The following is a 20,786-nucleotide window of genomic DNA, read 5'->3' on the forward strand; positions in this document are numbered from 1 at the left end:
TTACTTCCCAAATCACCTACTTGCTCTATATGAAGAAACACAGCTAGAAAACTGGGAAACATAACATAATGCTGGGGGCTTGCTTTTGGAGAAAAAGATCAGATTACCAAATGCTGTATTAGTGATTAATCTGACAAGATGTGATCTTATGCCTAATCACCATGGATACAACTTAAAAGTTCATTGTGATTTAGCTCAAAACTGTACAAAATAATACGCAATTTCAGGAACTTCTTTTATCAGTGATGACAATAAGAGAAGGACCACATTTTGCTACTTAAACTATTTTATATCTAAAGTGAGGATCTTTTCTAACATCACTAGATATTTTATAGGGACTCACTTCCTTGTTGTCACTCACTAAAATTGGACTAAAGGAAATTTAACTGTTATGACTATGTCATTGTTAATAATTATTGGGAGGGGATATCTTTGATGTTAAAAAAGTTAAATGCATTGGGTGTCTAGACATAAGTTTTTACAGCTTTGAAACATTTGCACATTCAGAGAAGTGAGAGAGATTTGACCAAGGAGCTATTAAACCAAAGCTGTAACTTTCCTTGTTTGGGCCTAGCATTCAATAATTCTGCTCACAGGCTCTAAGCTGGAGTGTGAATACACAAGCAGGAGTGGGTGATTGAACATAGGATCATAGACAATAGAAATAGAACCTGAATGTGTCCTTACCAAGTTACTAAAGAGAAATTATGGGCTGTGAATGCAAAAGAAAATGTGGAGTCCTTTGACTTTATTCAAAAAGTACAGATTCAGGCTCCATATTTTTATCTTACAGAGATTCCTGAACAACTCCATGATTTGCAGCTTATATTCTCAGTCCTTCTGTACAAATTTGATATGTTTCATCTTCCCAATCACTACTTTTTTCCTTCTACATTCTGTCTAAATTTTAGGAACTCTGCTAGGGTTCTGCTCCCCAGCTCTTCTTAATGTCCGCTTCCCAAGTGTGTGCATGTGTGCAATGTAAGTCTTGGATAGTTTTGTTACTTTGGTGACTTTTCTCCCAAACTGAAGTTTCCTACTACCAGGTTTCCCTGGATGGCACCTTCTTTCCTTGAAGTGGATGAAAGGTACTGGCTTTCCTATCAAACTAATGGTAGGGATAAATGTAAAATTCCTAGTCCTTCTTAAGTTTGGGAATTTCTAAGATGGGGAGACCACCTGGTGTGTCCTTCCTCTTTCCTCCCAAGTCCTTTTCCCCTTGTCTTGATCACAAAGAAAAATTTTAGATATATTTCCACAATTCTAGACATTGGGAGTAATCTCTGTGGTTTGGGGTCTCTGCTGTTCTCACCTATGACTTAGGGAATTCCATCAGCAGTTTCCTGCTATAGAACTGTAATTTGTAAATTCCAAGAAACATTCACTTCCCTGGATTTCTTTTTTTAAGTGTACTGTATGGCTGGTCTCAAACATACTCATGCACAGGAAACAACGAGAATGGGAAGATAATTTTTTTTATGGTTTCCTGCAGATAGCTGAAGACCTTGGCTTGCCAAGCCCCACAGAACCACAGGGCTGGAGCTGCTAAAGCATTTTAATGTATCTTAAGATGTGTCAGGTATGTTGTAAAAGGCAGTGTGCATGCGTTATGTGTGTGCATGAATGTATATGTGTTTATGTTGTACATGTGTTATGGGTGTGTTGAGTGTACACATACTCTGTGTGTGTGTGTGTGCCTGTGTGTGTGTACGAAGCAGACCTAACAGGTGATTATCAGTTTTGAGTAGTTATCCATGGCCCTAGGAGGCATCATGGGATCTGACTTGGTGATTCTGGATAGGATGCAAAGTCAATTTTGGCAGGATGTTAAAGAATAAAGATCTGAAATTCCGAGTTAAACATGTTGAAGGCTCACCCTGGAAATTAAGTACATTGTTTGGCCAAAGAGAATCCTGGTTTCCCAATGATGAACTGGGATGGGAAATGGAAATGGGCTGAGTCGTTGCCATTTTGTAGAAAGTAAACAAAGCACTTTAGATGTCTCAATGAATGAAGTTTTCTAACTTCACATCAGATGCTACAAAGTGGAATGAATATTCTTCCATCTTCCTAGAAGGCTTCCCTTGTCATGGCTGGGCAGGGTGTCATATAAATGGACTGTTTGGCTGCCTTCTTTGTGCTTCAGGGAAGACCAAGTGGTGATTCCCCAAGCAATGCCATTAGGACAACCCAGGTATGTTCCACTGTGCCCAAAGTTATACCAGAGAAAGCACAACCAACAGGTACAAATAGAGTCATTTCTTTTCCAGCTTCCTCCATCAATGTGCACTATATCTAGCTTATGGCTAGGAGTCAAGAAAACTGGGCTTCTATTTGCCTATCTGTGTCCAAGACACACCTGTCCTTAAATGTAACCATATGTCCATGGCCATGATTTCCTATTGGCCTGCTACAGATAATCATGATGAATGAGACACATGCTCTCCCTGTTTGTTGGTGAGGCAGCTGCTCCAAGTGTGTGCATGCATGCCTCGTGTAGACATCTCAGAATTGCCTGGGAGCAGCCCTTCTAAGTATGTGGTATATTGCTGCCCCACAGCTGGTACCTATATAACTTGGAAGTAGGTTCTTCTGACCCTGGTTCGTTGACAGGACCTACTTTCATATGGTGGTTTCGTTGGATGCCCCCTCTGTATATGTATGCATGTGGGCTGTGCTTACTGTAATTTTGAGGCTACATATACGTTGTTGCAATAGTGAGAATGTAGTAGCAACCTGGTATTCTTTCTGTCAAGAAGAGCACAGGCAGAAGGGTCCTTTCCCCAGTTCTTCCCTGGAGAGTACGTTTAGCTGCTGCTGGAACATAAATATGCAAAATAAATAAACAGATGAATGAATGAAGAATAAATGAATGGAAGTAGGCACTTGGATGGGCATGAAGGTACCAATATTTGAAGTAGTTTTGGCTTCTTGGAGAAAAAGTGGTTGAGGAACTCTTGATTGCCCATTAGCCAAAATGAGGACACCAGAATCACACTCCCATTGAGGTCTTTATTAATTTAGGACAGTGGTTCTTCACCCTTTTTGGGTCACGGACATCTTTTAGAATCTGATGACAACTATGAACTCTCCTTTTAAGAAAATGCACATATTAAACATATACACACATTTTTGCATATAATTTAATTTTAGGGAGTTCAGAGTCCTGCCCTCCCACCAACTCATTCATGGCCCCCAGGTTAAGACCCCATAATTTAGATACATAGAATTTGGCAGTAAAGTGGCAGAATGGAAAAAGGACTGAGGCTAGGAAACTTGAATTATAGTCCTGTATCTGCTTCTAACTAGCTCTGTGCACGTCATTTCACTTCTCTGGGTTTCGGTTTTCTCAGGTGAAAAAAGAGGGAGTAAGTGTAATTCTATCCAAAGATTCAACTGGTGTCAACATTCTGGAGGGAGAAGAGGCTGGCACATTCCACAGCAACAGCATTCCTTCCACCAAGGTTCCTCTGTGGGCTGCCTCCTTGGTATACATTGCTTTTATTGTACTTTGAGATAAAGCCCTCTTTTCCTACCCAGTAAGCTCTTCTGATTGCTTGTGGTGCTAATTTTAATCTAACTTGAAAATCTGCACAGAGGCCATAGCTCTCTGGTTGCCTCACTTCCTCTTCCTTGCATGGTACCCTTGTATATAGCAAAGAGGACTTCAAACAGATCACCTGGGCAGAAGGGGGGCAGGGGAGGGGCAAGACTGGGGAAGACATCCTGACACTGCCTATTCAGGTGAACGGATTCTAGCTCATTCACTTTCCTATTTGCTAGCTCGTGGACTGGCAGGAAACAGAAATCAACAGTTGTAACCACCACGGGGAGGAACTCTGCCATGTGCTGGCTGCAGCCATCCTCAGGTCTTTGCCAGAGAATCCACTAATACTAATTTAATATTTTTCTCCATGTCACAGCTTTACCATGCTTTTAAAAAGTGGGAAATTTTTCTTCAGCTACCCGGTGCTTTTTGTGGAGAACAAACTTAAAAGCAAATTTCCCAGCAGGAGTGTTCAAATATCTTCAAGTCAGGCATAGTAATTAAATAGCAAGTGGCCTTCCCTCCCGACTCTCATCCCCAAGTGCCTATATCCCATTTTTTTAAAGGATTACAATCCAACCCCAACATCCAGAGCTTGTGCCCTCTTGACAGTTGCCCCACCGAATGGTGATCCAGCCAAATTTTGAATGTCCTGAAATGACCAGGAGAACTAATTGCATCTTCATATAGCCCTAATTCTGTGCCCCAATCTGCAAAAATTTACTTCTCTGAGCTTTATTTACATCATGAACCCTAGTGCTACTGTATGGGATAGAGAAATTATAAATAATGTCTTGAGTTTCTTCTCTACACCAGTCCTTGCCATGAGCACTTTCTCAACATCATCTCCCTTGACCCTCACAGTAAATCAAATGTAGACTCTCTGAGGGCAGGTTTACTTTATCTGTTCACTGCTCTATCCCCAGTCTCTAGAATAGTATCTGGGTGGTATTAGCACTCAGTATATATCTGCTGAATTTAGAGACAGTTCCTGTTATTATCCCCATTTTACAGATGAGAAAACAGATTCACAGAGTTCAAACACTATTATAAGCTGCAGGGTTACTTTAATAGGATCCAAAGGAATAAAGCCATTATGAGGAGGATATCATTTGTGTTCAAGAGGCTCTGCCTCTGCCACACCCCCAGTGTGGCTATCCAACCCACCTGTTCTTGAGATAGACACAGCCACGCTCCACTGCTGGGGCTGGAGGAGAGTGGTACTGGGGTCCCGGAGTGCCACTTAGAACAATTGGGTGGTGGTTAGTTAAAATAACAGGGTTATTAAGGGCCTCATTTAGAGCAGCATTTTGCATAAATAACCATAGCCATGGAGGATGGCATTTGATTATCTCTCTTCTGAGTGAAGATTGAGGGGGTGAAAATGGTAGGAAAGACGGGAGCAAAACAAGGAAACACAAACACTACAAACCAAACCAATGCAGAACAAAATCCAAAACTCCAAAACCAAACCAAACCAAACCAAAACTTAGGAGCTGGAACAATAAAGAGGGAGTTTCATGAGGGTTTTTGTCTTATTTTTTTTTTTTCTGTGGAGAAAATGGCCTTCTTTTAGCACAAGGAGCCCTCGTGGTATTTGTTGGACCATTGGTATGGGGTTAAACAATAATGCCATGTTTCAGTATCATTTTCTTTGTTGCAAACCCCAAGCTTCTTGTAAATTTACATATTCTGCAGAGCTCTATTCAATGAAAGAATATCACCCTGACCCTTTCCTTTTCTTCATTATGACTGGTCAAGAACACCCAAGTATCACAGTTTTTTAGTTGACCAGGAGAAATGTTTTTGATGAATGGAATATTTTCTTTGGTAAACAAACACCAACTCAAAACCAACCAATAAGTTTCTTTGGTAAAGTGAACATTAATGTCTTGGTTGGAATTAATTGAAACTAAAACTTTTGCAAGTGTTTGCTAGGCTTGTTCCTTCCCTCTTTATAGCAATTGAAAAAGAAAAACTTGATGAAGTAAAGATAAAGACTTAAATTTTACGGGGATGTGATTTGGAGTTGCTTCTCAAGTGTCTTCTCCATGATGGGGTTAACCCAATGCTGTCAGAGCAGTAATCATTAACGAGTAAATAATAATTAATGATTAAATAATAATGATCTAACAATAAACAATAAATCTTGGCATGCAGAGTCCCCTAGTAAAAAAAAAAAAAATCATTCCATAGTCAGAATTCCATAAGCCTTGATTTCAAGTGCTGAAAAGGGAAGTCGACAAGGTTGAAAATGCCCTTCGTCTAAAAATACAGTATTCCAAGGTATACAGAGACTCAATCAAGTTGGGAAACTACTATCTGTCATAAAACAAAGTTCCACAGCAAGTCATTCTGGTTGATCAAATTGAATGATTAAATTCTCAGCAAAATCCATTTAATTGGTGTGTGTATTGTATCAGTGTTTGTGGAGTCGCTTTAACCCGAGGTGCTCCATGTGGCCGACACTAAATCAATGGCTGATTTAGAACACACTGCTCAGAAAATGATTTAGCAACATATGATTTAAGAATAAAACCAATCCCCTCTTCAGCTGTGTTTTATAAATAATAGCCTAGTTGCAGGCCCCTTGGAGAGAGAATTGATCGCAGATCTATTATGTGAACTTGCCCTTTGTCGAGGACCATACTTGTCCTCAGATTAAAGCTCATTATCTTCTAGTTGAGTGCATAACACGTTGGTATGATCGCTTAGTGTGTCTGCAGGAGAGACTGAACAAATGTGTAACTCACTAGCTACGTATTGAGAACTGAGTGAACGACAGTACAGGAAATAGAAAGCACAGGTTTGCACTTGGTGCATTTACACTGGAATCATTTGGGCATTTTTGCTGTTTGGAAAGACAATGGCAAACCAAAATCCCAAACATTACCCAGACATTAAAAAATATATATATATATATCTGCCATGTGGCCAATAAAGTCCTATGTTCTTTTCCTTGGAAATGTACTTTGAAGGGAGTAATAGCCCTCTTAAGGGAAAATCTTAAAGTGGCTTGCCCTGTCTTAGGCATGCTAAAATGATGGAAACCCTCTAGTGGTGTGACCCTGGCTGAGTCGCTTTACTCTCCTAGGTCTCAGTTTCCTTCTGTGCGGAGGATGGGGAAGTTGCACAGTACAGAGAGCAAAGGTGCTTTTGGGAAACACTTCCCACTATAGATGTCTAAATAAGCTACATCTCTAAAAGGGAAAAATACTGTAGACATTTGCCTCAAATGTGACCAGGAAATAGCGTCATTTTTATAGACATAAAGAAATGCAGAGGTCTGGGGCAACATACACAGCCTCTTCCAGTCAAAGTTGTTTCTGTTTAGAGCCTGTAAATACTGTGACCAACAGTATAAACATCTAGGCTCGTTAATGTACAGAAGGGCCGTGCAGTGCATTGGACGGGCACCAGCAAAGGTATGGGGGGGGGGGGGGGGGGGCACCAGGATGATGAAAGTGCAGCCAGCTTAGCAGAAATGTTTGACCACCATCACTGATAAACATGTATTGGTGATTACGTCTTCCAGTCATTTCCATCTGTCTCCCCTTCAGTCCTTCATCTCCCTGCCTGCACTTCTATGAAGCTTCTCAGTTTCAGGACTTAGAACTCACCAAAGAACTTCCTTTTCTCCTCTGTGTCTCTGAGCAGCCATGACTTGAAATGTTATGGCAGATGACCATGTCAGTGTTCATTTCTCCTTCCTCAGCTATGCACAGGCAGATGTTGCTTCTGGGCAGCCACGCAAACACTGCATGTAGGATCAGACCACAAACAGCTGTACCAGTTGGCCATATTTTTTGTTAAAATGGAGACACTGCCTCTGGGTTCAAGTAGACACCTGCTTTTCCTTCATCCTGCCAGGTATTTGGGATTGGCTCTGCAGCTTTGGGTACCCGGAGCCTCCTGCCAAGAGCTGTAACTAATAAAGCAGATCCATTTGGTGACAAGCAACAAGATATTCCAAAATAGAATCGCTCCAACTCTGCAGTGCTGGAGCTGTCATTGGTTTAAAGGTGTATTCACCAAATCATACACATGGTCAAAGTATGCTGATGGGGGGCTATGATTTCTTCATTCTGCACAACAAAACTGCCTCACCTGGGCGAATTTGGGAATCACTCAATTTCATTCCATGGGTGATGGCCACTCTACCATGGGTCACTTCCAAGGTTGTGGCTTGCTTTTGCTGGCTAGAACTTTTGAAAGCATCTCCTTGGGGTGCTGGGGAGCTAGATGAGACAGCTAAGACCTCAAACCACAGACTCTGCCCGGAGCTACTGCTCTGCAGAAGTTCTGGAAGCTTTATTGTTTGAACAATGCTTAAAGCTATTTCTGCTTTGGCAGCTGACCTTTCAATCAGTAGGTTTTTGTCACAATACCAGCAACATCTGCAGTGTGAATAAAATAGGATTCTGCTTGCTAATAAGCTTTCTTCTATTTGATCTTAGTTTAAGAGATGTGTCTGTGTGTGTATGTGTGTGTAAATTCTTTCTGGTAGCAGTCCTTTTGTTTAAAAGACTGAAAATATGCAATGCCCATTTCCCCCCTTGTCCTTTACTTTGGCAATGTCTGTTTCTTAAAAAAGAAAGAACAACTTTGAATTTGTTTCATTAACATAATCTCTTTGCTCTCGATAAGACCTAGGGTGAAAATAAAACAAGCAGACTCTATCACACTGTTGTAATTTGGTCAACCACTCGGGTACTGTCAATATCCACCATTTCCACACATTCGATTTCCTCCCGGTTTTCAGGATTTTTCTTCTCTTTCCTTTTTTTCTTAGAGGGTGGCAGGAAAGTCAGTATCACAGGTAAAATGGCAAAGCAGTGAAAGAAGGTGACAAATGCTATTAAAAACAAGCACCTGAACAGTGTACAGGTCAGATTTGAAGGCACAGCTGCGAGAGGAATCAGACCAACGATATAGCAGAGGTAGCTCTGTAAAATCGCTACCCCGTGCACTTCCAGGGCATTCTTTACCCATTTAGTTCTTGTGAAATCCTTGCCCAGAACAAAGGTGGATAACAGTGGAGCACAATTGTCAATTGTGTAGTTAATTCCATAAATTAAGCATAGCACAGAAATGCAGTCCAGTTCTACTTTCCATAAGGTCATGAAACCTATAACTCCAAACTCCACGGACACAACCGTTAGAGTGAGCCAGACATTAATCAGAGAGTCTGCCACCAGGAATGCCGAGAAGAAGAGCAGGAACAAAGCACTGATGCAGGAGTTGTGCAGGGGGGCTCCCAGAGAGGAGGCATATCTATCCATATACACGAAGGACGGGTTGAAGACAATGAACTTCACCTTAGAGGTGACAGAAAGTCTCCTGAGGGTCTCCAGGAGATCATAGAGTTCTTCTCTGTTAGTTTCCATGGTCTTGGCCACCAGAAACATTCTGGAGGCCACTACATCAACCTCATCATTGTACTTTTTAGAGAAGATGATGTCCTCTTGAAAATGTGAAAATTGGGGAGCTTTCAGGAAGGAATTCCTCAACATGTCTGTGAAGTTTTTCTTAGGCAAACCAGTGGACACATTGAGTTTCCGAAGGTAATTTAAATAGCTCTCAAACCAGGATATCCGCACGAACCCCTTGGTGTATTCTAGCACATCTTCTTGGACACTAGTGTTCCAGTATTCTATGGACTCGTATATGTAAAACCCAATCACCGGACTGTAGTTACTAAAGTACTTTTGCTGGGCAGTAGTGTACTCAATGGTTTGCGTCGCAGTTGCTACGATGTTACTAAGGTCTGACCCTTCACTGACCTGCAGATAGCCCATTAAGGCAAAGGAAATATAAATAAGGTAAAAGAGAACTACAAAAGGCTTGACATAGGTGTTGGTTATCCAGTCACAGTAATAGCGTTTGAGGAAACATACCAATAGGTGACTCTCGTAAGTGTTCGCTTCCTCGCCGTCGGTTGTGTCCTCACTGAATCTGGCTGTCAGGAGAAACCTGTACCATGCCGGCTTCTCCTGCAATGCCTCGGGCTTTGGGACTTTCCTACAGAAGATACTATGCTGGTAATTGTTTTCTATGTAGCCAGTGAATACCAGGCTGGAACCATAAAACGAGAGTACATAGAGGTAGTTGAAGAAGATTGCAATACAGGAATTGCAGCAGAAAATCCTGGCTGCCTCAATGTTCGTGAAAGGGCTGGCCCCTATGCCAAAGGTGACCAGGTACATGGCAGTGGTGAGAGAAAAGGAGAGCATGGAGTCTGCATAGACTGCTGCAGTTCTCTCTTTAACATGTTGGTCTTCTCTAGTTTTCCTCCAGGAGGATAACATTTCAAAAGTCCCATACAATCCATGACCTGAGGGGGCAGAAAAAGACCAGATCAAAAAGTTGAAAAGACTAACCTCTTTCAAGAGAGGAACCGACTTGGTCACGGGCAACTACCGGGTCAAGGGGAGTACAACCAGCCTTGGTGGTGACAGATTGTGAATGCCAAGAATTTCTTCCGTGGAAGAGAGCCCTGTCTTTTAGTTAATCCTAAATGTTAATGGCAAGTGAAAGATAAGATCGAGGAGCTAAGATCTCCATTGCTCCCTTCTGGCTCAAGAATGTGGGCTAGAATTTTGCCTATGGAAAACCGAGTAGACTGGCATCTGTCTCTTGGGGATTATATACAGTGAGAGGTTAGGGCTGTTGGGGCAGCTTGCAGAGTTTTTGTTTCCCTTGCTTGGTGGAACACTCCAGAGAAAGCTCCTGGCCACTCATCACTTGGCTTGGCATCCCCATAAGTCTGGCTGGAGGTCAGCACAGAGGAGGGCTGTGGGCAGAGGGTTCTGAGTTAATGTCTCATCATCTCATCTATGTTTGGCCAAATGGAGGGCGTTAGGAAGAGAAAGAGGCACTGTATTTAATTTGAGTCTTGACAGGAATCTAAATCACAGCCTCTTCCCCCCTCCCCCACCCCCAAGTATCAGTCCAGGGAACAAGAAATCTGAGACACAGAGGGAAGCACAATAAGTAGCACTGGGTTTCAGTGAATAGGAAAGACAGAAACTGCAACACGGTTCACATGATCTCTCCCTGCCACTGATAAAAATTAAATTTCTGCTTGTAGATGTATAGTTTGCGTTTTGTCTTCAGGGACCTGTTTGACCAATTTTGCTTGTTTGTAGATGACGTATCAAGCAGGGGCTGACCCTGCTGGCTTCTCTGCACTATTTGGCAATGGCCTCTGAGGAAGAGACCCAGATCAATAACCTTTTCCTTAACTACTTAGTGCCTTGGCCTCCTTGGTTAGTACTCCAGAAGCACGGGAATAGCAGAGGTATGGGAAGTGCCCATGTTTTGATTCCATTCTCCTGCTTGAGACTAGATCTAGCTTGCCTTCCCCCACCTCTCCTGGTTGGAGGTAGACACTCTCCCGATGGTTCTCCCTGGGTTTCCAGGCTCTCGTGACACTGAAAAGCCACCGGAAGTGACTTGTTGTAGCTTTCAGTCACCCCTATCTTGGCACTAGGATCAGCAGATCTAATTTTCTGCTTCTATGTCTTGGCATATTCAATCCCATTATTGAGGAGAATAAAATCTTTACCCACTGGTACAATAGTTTTGTTTTTAAAGAGGTATTAAAAATCTCTGGCCAAGCATAATGCTGAGTGAAGTGAGTCACTGTTATCTTGTGTGTTCAGTAACTGGGTGAACACCTTCCCTCATGCCCAGGCTGGCATTTACATCCTTATTGTGAAGTCTTGTTCGCTCTCACACCCGATGTCCGTTTTGTAGTCGTGATACAGGCCTGTTTTCTCAGAAGGATTTGGCATTTATCTGCATTTACTAGGCATCATTTTGCAGCCACTTTAAGAGGGCAGGTTGGGACTGTCAACCCGATAACTAGCACTGTGCCCCCCCCCTCAATTGGAGGCACCTGAACTCCCCAGACATGCAGCCAAAAGTGCACTCATTGATTGGAATCCTGTTAATTATGCTTTAGAAAGTCACTGTCTAGTCTCAGAAGGGAAGACTATTTATTAAGTCTGTTTCCACATTGTTCTCAGGAAGGATTGACCGACCTTTGTTCCAGGACAATGAGAGTAAAAAGAGGATTAATCCCTCCAAGGCATCTGCATCCTGGGCAGACAATACTGACCATTTCATCTGCGGCCACGTAGACTAAGTTCTCTTGGACTTAAAACACACTTAAAAATTTCACTGAAAATGGCAAATGGAGTGGGTTTTTTTTTAAACAGTGTTTATATGCTAGAAACAAGAAAAATGTTTTAAAACAGGGCTTTAGTACTGAGTCATTAAATATGTTAAGAATATAAGAATGCATATAGCAGGATTACAATTAGTCATATAGTAGAATTTAAATTAAATCTAAGTCAATGTGATGTTTTATAACATTATCTGATTCCGACTCTTGTTGAAAAATACCCTAAGAATCCCATTTCTCACAATGTTGTTGGAGTAATCTTAGAGGCTAAGTGAGGAAAGGAATTGGAATTAACAAAACTATTACGTGAAGAGTGAGGCTCGAGGGTCCAGAATGAAAATAATCAGACTCAAGGAAAGTTGGAAATAGACCGTGAGCTTGTCTCCTGAGTTCTGTTGCTGCATTTTAAATGCCTTGTCCTTCTACAGTTTGATCATTTTTATTGAGTCCTGACTCTCTTTGCATATGATGTTGTTTCTTGGGGCAGCTCCAGGGAGAATTTTCCTTTTATTCTTAGGGACTTTTTGGAAACTATACGTTTCCTTCTTTCCTCTCGCTACAGGGGTATGCATGTAGACATTTGCAGAGGCAAGAAGAGGATGCCCCAAGAAAGAATCTGTTCCACTTGATCACTCAGAATTTGTTGCTAGTTATTGTTGTTCTTGCCTCTAAAGGCCCCCACCATCCTTGCTGATAGGCCAGATTCTTGTTTCTTAAGCCATACCTTTCTGGCAGATGCTTACACCCTAAATTCCAAATTGGAAGTATGCAGTGTCTTTGAAGAGCTCTTAGGATTTCAGGGACAACTGTGTACACCATAACTGGGCCTCCTTCCTGAAATTCAGTCCGTCAAGAGGAAGATGAGTGCCAGCATAGCTGGAGGTGCCCCCCAGGGATTACCAGCCTGGAGCACCTCGCTGTGCCTAGACCTGATTCACAGCAGGTAATTATGTTGAAGAGGTCAGTCTGTGACCCTAAAAGAAAGCTGAATGATGGGGTATCTGTTTCCTGGCCTGGACTCAAGGGGAGTCATATTCTAGGAGTCCTAGGACACGAGGAATACCCTGCCTGCTCCCGCAGTCCCCCAGAATGCCTACTCTGCCCATAATTAGAGCTGAATTCCCTTTGGTTTTGGCCTTTGAGGGTGTTCTCACAAATGCAGACAGACCCCTCCGGGACAGTGTACTGTGTCCTGAAGCAGCTTCCCTTCAGTCTGGGGGGTGGGGAGGCAAGAAAGAGGAAATTAGAGGTGGGTGGACTTCACAGAGACTAAACCCTTGGCAGTTTTTCTTCCAGCTAGCCCTGGCCTTATCTTTTGTAGCCCATTTCAGAAATGGGCTGATGAAATCAAGGAAAGGCAGGGAAGACAGGTTTTGGTAGGTTCCTTTCCTCTTCACTTTCCTCTCTCAGCAGGTGCCTCCCTACTTTAGTGTCACCATCATCCATCACCCTCTTAGCTTTGGGGCTGGGGTCCAGCAAGCAGGACTCTGAGGCCAGATCGCACAGATGTAGGCAAACAGATACTACATGTGGGCTGAAGATACTTTTCAGAGGTTTGGCTGTCATTTCCCCTATTTTAAAAATAGCACCTTTTAAAAGGTGCTTTAAAAGCAAAAATATTGCTGTCTTCTTAGCATTGTAGTTTTAAGATTTTTCTCTATGAAGTCCGAACTCTGTAAGCCTCTCTATCAAGTCTGACCAAGGGGTGTATGTCATTGGTGCCAAGCATCATTCTAGCAAGGGACCATTATCCATCTCCCGAGTTGCAAGCCTGTTCACGAGCACTCTCTCGTAGCAGCACTCATGTAGGGAGCTACCCAAACCTGAAGTTCCAAACAGACTTCGCCTTTGGTGACCAGAGGGCCTGTGGTGGTTAAAGGAGGCGGGGCTCAACCTCACAATGGCAGGTCCATGGCCCAAGACCCGGAAGTAAAGACTATCCTGGTGAGCACGCCAGAAACCAATTGATACCCCACGGGATTCCCTCTCTTACAGTCACAGTGTTTAAGGCTGAGGAGTTGCCAAAGGGAACTGTTAAACCACACATATTGATTCTACCAAATTCTTAAGATAAAGAGACTTCTAAAGTATTCACTTGTCTTTTAAAAGCACATGCAAGATGTTTGTTTCTATTTCGGTACACTGCAAGTCTGTATACTTCCATGGGTGTCAGTATGTGTCACACGTACAGGCCCAAGTTCTGATTATTCATGAGGGAACACTTTGAAGCAGTGGGGGCTTTTAGCCAGGTCCTGGGGTGAGGACAGTGGAGTTCTTTGCCAACATTCAGATGTAATTTGTACCAGGAGTGCAATTTATGTTTTATTAGCAGTAGACTTTGGGATTATCATCTAGTAAAATCAAATACTAGAGGACTTAGGCTAATCATTTTTCTGCTTTTCCAAGTGATTTTATATCTGTATGTACACATGACTCTCAGGCTTTGGAGCCATGAGGAGAGAAAGCAGCACAAGTGATAAATAGCACTAATGGTGGAAAAACCCCAACTGGCTAATCTTCCAGTCACTTAGGGTGAGGCTCAGGAACACTCTCAGATCAAATCTCATCCTTACCCAGACCCTTTTCTGGGGCCTGACCAAGGCCTTCAGGGTTGTTTATAATCCACTAATGCAGGAATTTACCAACGAATAGTTGAGAGCTAATCCAACTTTACCCAGTAGTCGTGCTTTAGGAAAGCTATTCATAAAACAAATATTTTCAATGTATGTAATGGTTTTGCTATCAGAGGCAGTCTGGGTGATTTGTTTATTTTTTTGCCAATGAATAATTGCAAGCAAATTGATCTATTTTGTGCATCTGGATTCTGTAGGGCAGATTTTTCTCCAAGCCCAGACTCTCCTGCCTTCCCCGACACACACAGACATAGCACAGAGGCTGATGCCTTTGGGCACTACTCACATTTTCATCCTTTCCATACTAGCAGGATTTCCTCATCTGGAGTTCCAGAACACAAGGAGTAGCTGAGAAGATGAGGTGAAATGGGATGACTTGCTGGTGGATGATCTCTTAGTTTCAGTGTAAAAACATTTAATATCAAGAGACAATGAAGCCATTTATAGCATGCCTGGGCAGTGCCAAATTTCTTACGTGAAAATAAAATTACTACATTTTTCTAGAAGACCCAGAGTATGATGAATACAGAATATGATGATTTTGTGTGAGCAAAATCTGCTTAAAACATATTTTACTCTTAGATGAGCCTCACTAAGTAGCTCACGTTCATAAAATACTTTTCTTTCAGTGACATCCCCATAAATTCATGATTTGGGGGTTTTTTTGAGAAGAAATTTAAGATGTATGAATGTCAGGGTTGAGTAACATCTATTTTCAGGGGAAGTTCATTAATTGGGTTACATTTACACTTTGCCAGTTACAAACATTTACTTTCTATGCTGAATTGATTGGTTTATCCCAGCCTGTTTTGTGTCACAGTTAAGAGTGAGAGTTAAGGAAGGTATACTATGCTTAAGTTAAGAAGGATGTACACATCAGGGCAAACACACTCATCCTATGCTTTCTACCAGAGACTTGTCACAGTTTGGCAATTCTAATCACAGCATTGGATTTTAATCTGAGAAATGCTTTTCCTTCATTAGAGAGCTGCAAATAAGAGTCCAAGAAATGAATATGCAAATAGCTTTTCCTTGTTGAAAGAAAGGTATTTAGATACTGAGTGTGTGTGTGTGTGTGTGTGCACTATATGAAATCATGTCTGCAAATGGGGTCCGCGGTATATGCTATGGTCATTGTGTAATATCTTTACATATAGGTGACATATGTAATATATAAATACATGCATATATGTCATATCCTATTCAAATGTTTTATATATTTACATATAAAATGTGTGAATATATACTATATAATAGGGAAATATATAGTATTTATATTCAAATATTCAAAAAATATATGCTACATAATGTTATAAACATGTGAAATGCACATATATGCACATGAACTTATTGCATAATGTATCATATTACATATGACATATAATATAGCTGATGTGGTATATACCATGCACACACACACACACACACACACATATGATGGATAGTACGCTGATTTGAAAGTTATTTTGCTGGTGAGGAAGAGAAATGCTAGTGCTACTATACCATCAGTGCAGAGAAGAGGCTAGAATCTCTCTCTTATGTTCCATCTACATTTTGGTTCTTGGCTACTGAAGTAGCCTAGGTGAAATTCAGAATTTCCTTGACAATGACTGTGTATCTTCTTGCATTGTGAGCTCCTATAGACCCTTTTGGTCACTACTACTTGGTCCCAGCAGTGACTTCCTGAGATGCTGGCCCAGTGCAACACCAAACTAGGTATTTTTCTCCATAGCCTATTATTAACAGCTCATTGTCCTGCTGTTGCCTCTCCTTTGTAAAATCTGCCATTTCCCCAGTCCCTAGACTAGGTGGGGCTAGACCACCTAGACTGTACCAAGACCAGGGTCAGAGAGGAGGAGTCACTGCATTCCTCTGCCTTACTGAGCTCTGCATTCCTCGACGGGACCCATCAGTCCTGTTCTCATCCTCCTTTATGGTTAAGAATAGAACAATAGAACACGTTTTATACCATTTTCCCCAGAACCATTTCTCCCCACTCACCCTTTAATGGAATATGATTGGTGAGGCATAATAAAAGGGTGAGAACTACCCACAAAACTAGATTGTACAATCTCCTTGTAAATTGGTTCCCAAATAGCCACTGGACATTATAAAAAAGATACCCAGGGAAAAAACTTTGAAATTATTATATGGAATTACTGTTTTATTTTAAATCACATGTAAACAAAACTGAGAATAATAAAACCCCTATCACCTAGGGTTTTTTTCCTCCAGAAATTACTGAACCAATTAGTGATTAATGTTCCAAGCAGAGCATTTCCACAGCATTCTACTCCGTCATGTAGTCTGTCATATTGTTGCAGATAATGGACTTCTACAATAATGTATTAGGTTGAACCATAAGAAATTACTGCTTTTTAGTTCAAAAATGGCTGGTTATTTGTACCAATTTTGTAGGTCAAAAGCAGTTAAATATTGGCAATTTCCTATGGCTCGAACTTCATAATTATCTGGTTGATTTCCTCACCCCACATGTTTCACGGCTTTAGAAATATGCCAGAATATGGGGCGCCTGGCTGGCTCAGTCAGTAGAGCATGTGACTCTTGATCTTGGGGGTCCTAAGTTTCAAGCCCCATATTGGGCATAGGGATTACTTAAAAAAAAAAAAGAAGAAGAAGAAAAAAGAAATATGCCAGAATGCTCAACCAGAAAGCAAAACCTTTCAGGTCTGCTTGAGTTTAGAGCAAAAGTAATTAAGAATTCTGATTTCTCGGGTGCCTGGGTGGCTCAGTGGGTTAAGCCACTGCCTTCGGCTCAGGTCATGATCTCAGGGTCCTGGGATCGAGTCCCGCATCGGGCTCTCTGCTCAGCAGGGAGCCTGGTTCCTCCTCTCTCTGCCTGCCTCTCTGCCTACTTGTGATCTCTCTCTCTCTGTCAAATAAATAAATAAATAAAATCTTTAAAAAAAAAAAAAAGAATTCTGATTTCTCAGAACAAAATTTCCTGCACAAGAACTTTCACTTCTTCAAAGCCTAAACTCCTTATACTGCATCATATTCCAGGTGGCATCAGATGAGAACAAATTCTCAGAAAACTGAGCCGATCTTCTGGTTTCTGTTAAATACAGATAATCTTGGAATATACTTGAAAAGAACCAAATGCCTCTGCTATTATTCTCCTCCTATCACTTAATTACATCCTTTCTTCCCTTCCCATCCTTGAATTTGAGTGGCCAGGCTTGAAAATTCAGAAGGAAGAGGGCACCCCGGATGTGGCATTTGACCTTCTCAAAAGTCCCAAACACTTGAAAGAGCTTTGAATCCCCAGTAGCTCACTGTGGTCATATAGTGGTTAGCAATCTGTTATGAAACGGCTTGAGGAATATTTTTTTGAAGAACATTTTTTGTCTCATCTGATCTCCATGGCTTTTGTATCTTGGTAAATGCAAAGCACCCCTTATAAGTTAGATTACCACGTTCAAACTAATACCAAAACTCTCTTTCACCACAACTTCCGTTCTCTCCTTTCAGCTGGTCAGAATATACATGAAGTCACAAACCTTCCACATTAAGAAGGAAGAAACCTTCCTTCGGTTCCCTCCTATATTCTCCAACACTCCATTCCCTTCCTGATTTGTATCTGACCAGGAAAGCTGTGCAAATAGTAAGCCTGTAAGGAGAGCTTGCATGCACAAAATCTTTGCCAATTTCTTAAATCATAGCCAAGTGGAGGGCAATGGTGTAAAGCCTCATCCTTTAAAGGAAGTTCCATAACAGGTTAAAATGATGAGTGTTCGATGTTTACAAATGACAGTTCAAATACTTCAGTACCTGATACTAATATAGTTTGGAAAGAAAGGATAGTACTTTACGAATAATGGGTATGGATGAGATAAACTCTTCTCCAAGTTTATAGTAACTAAAAAATGTCAATGGACATTTATAATGAGGTAGACCTTTAAGGATTTCAGCTCTGAATAAACTGATCTGACTCATACGGACAGGGGTTTTGGCAGAAGTGGGATTGTCTAATATGCATGACGCTGATTAAAAACATTCTAAATCATGATGTATCTATGCTTACATCATTGTCAAAATGATTCATCTGTGTAGGATATATTCTTATTGCCAGAGATGTCACGTATCGTTTTGGCTAGAAACGCACAGTCACATCCCATTATGGCGAACTCTCAGAGTTTATCCAAATTCTTTCCTATTCTGGAATTTTGTCAGGTTAATACTGCTTGACACACGTGGTCTTAAAATTTTCCATTCTAAGTCAGTCTACTGCCATTTTGGCATTTGGCTGGATCTGGCCTTATGTGACCGGCATCACACTGAGAATGTTTAGTTTGTTGAATTTTAAATATAATGTTTATTACGTTATAGACCTGTTGTTGGCCAAGGAAATCTGTATAGAGGCTTTTTTTTTTTTTCCTGAGATGCTTTTCCTTTTAAATGAGGCCACATAGTTTTACATTTTAATTTGATATTGTATTTTTATAACATGGAAAATCAAGTTTTGCTTAAATCTTAGCTTAGGCATAGCCATTTTATAGACAGGCAGATTTTAAAACTGGGTGAACAGTTTATTGACTCATAATGCAAAACCCTTAGCACCGCATTTTTTTCTTGGTCATTTGAAATATTTATTGGTGTTTTGGGACTGGTAATCAAAAATCCAGAATTAAACATGGGCTCTTAATGCAGCATTTATGAACATGCTCTTGCTTATATTTCATTTTACAATCAAATTCTGAGAATGAAGAGTTTATCTGTGAAACACAGGCACTGTTGGCTTTATGAGCATATTAAGCACCCATTACATGGTGCAAACTATTTATTGCTGATGGGCCCCAGCTACTAAAATGCATAGCTTCTTTTGTTGTGATTAAGTAATTTGAGATCTCTTTGGGCTGAAAATGTACAGGAAGGTTGCATACTGACTGTCAGCAGGGAAAACTGCCATCAAATCAATGCATTTAACTTTCCTCACAAATTGCAAACAAGAGAGTATTGGGTACCTGCGGCGCTTGGTCTCTTTCACCACGAGCACCAGATTTTTCTGAATTGAACTCTGACGTCAAGTTCAGTGATCCTCTGTCTCTGTGGAGTTGCAGCGCTACTATTTCTGGATTTGTTTTCTAAGGCCATTTCTTGGCTAACAGCATCCACTCTCTTACGTCTTTCCTTGCACCGATTCTAGCTGGTATATTCCTTTTTGTGCTGGCTTTGATTTACCATGTTTAAAACTTCGTTAGGAAGTACCAAAAGAAGTTTGAAGAAATCTTAAATATCATAACTTAGTTTACTTAATAAAGTTAATTTATAGAAGTTTCAGATGTTCCATTTCATTTTACTTAGTGAGATGGATTTTTTTTTTTTTTTGGTGAGGTTAATGTTAAGAAGTTTTGACTATTGCTATGTTGTTTTACTTAGAAATAATTTTAAGAAGCTCTAAATATTGAAGTTTTATTTTACTTAATGCAATTAGTTTTTAGGAAGCTTTAAATATTGAATCATCCTTTGGCCTCAGCAATCACAACTTGAAGTGTCATCAAACCTGGGCCAGTAGTCCTTTTTCTAGCTCTGACAGTCTTTCTTCTTGATCTTAAAAACCTACTTCCTTCAGTTCTCCCCTCTTTCCTTATTTCTGTTTTCTCTTCCTCCCGCCAAAAAAAAAAAAAAAAAAAAAAATTACAACAAAAACCACTGCATTTTTCAAACAAAAAGCTGAAAGATAAAATCCAAACATGGGACTAATCATGGGTATAACATGTTCATTTAAAGAAACCTTGACTCAAGCATCCACGGAAGCTACTACCCAGTGACACTGAGTCTTCAAGGAACCAACATGGAGCCCACCATCAGCTCACATCGTCTTGGGGTTCAAGAGGCTAGTTATGCTGCCTTCTTAATGGACTGAATTCAGGAAGAAGTATGGCAGCCCTCTTCTGTGTTGTGTTTGACAGCGATGAGCAAAGCGACCTGGTGAATGTGCGACTTGCTCGGTCTCTGCAGTGCTCCCTTTCTCTTGAGCTACCATATACGTATTTATTGTCCAGGTCTGTACTCCCACAGGCCTCAGAGCCTGGAGGGCAGCATGTTGTTTTGTGACCTTGCAGCCCTGCCACCTGCTTATCATTTAACTGTAAGGCAGCTGAGGTCTCCTGAGTAAATTCTTTTCTTTCCTTCTGCTACCCCTGAACTGGGCATTAGGGATTCTAATGAACTCAACCATAGTTCTTTCTCATTCAATGAAAAATGCCACTTCATTTGTCATGTCAGTATCTGATTCCAAATGACATTTTAATTTTGCTAAAGGAATTGATGAGAAGTGGCCACAGAAAAGGGAGAAGTGAACCCCTGGAACCCTTGGCCTGCAGGAACCCTGCCATCAGGCTTGCTGGGCATGCCATCTTCAATACCAGATGAACAGAGCAACTGGTGTTGTACT

At 41.1% G+C, this 20,786-nt stretch overlaps 1 protein-coding gene across 1 annotated transcript in view; it reads right to left on the bottom strand.

Annotated features, from left to right (window-relative positions):
* Positions 1 to 889: 889 nt before the first annotated feature.
* The window catches only part of PTCHD1 (patched domain containing 1), a 60,655-nt gene continuing 40,758 nt past the window's right edge, over positions 890 to 20,786 (bottom strand). Inside the window, exon 5 of the mRNA XM_059385164.1 lies at positions 890 to 9,881. Within this exon, the coding sequence (XP_059241147.1) occupies positions 8,227 to 9,881 (1,655 nt within the window). The 3' untranslated portion in view covers positions 890 to 8,226. The remainder of the gene's footprint in view (positions 9,882 to 20,786) is intronic.

This window comes from Mustela nigripes, chromosome X (genome assembly GCF_022355385.1).
Source record: "Mustela nigripes isolate SB6536 chromosome X, MUSNIG.SB6536, whole genome shotgun sequence".
In the NCBI taxonomy this organism is placed as follows: domain Eukaryota; kingdom Metazoa; phylum Chordata; class Mammalia; order Carnivora; family Mustelidae; genus Mustela; species Mustela nigripes.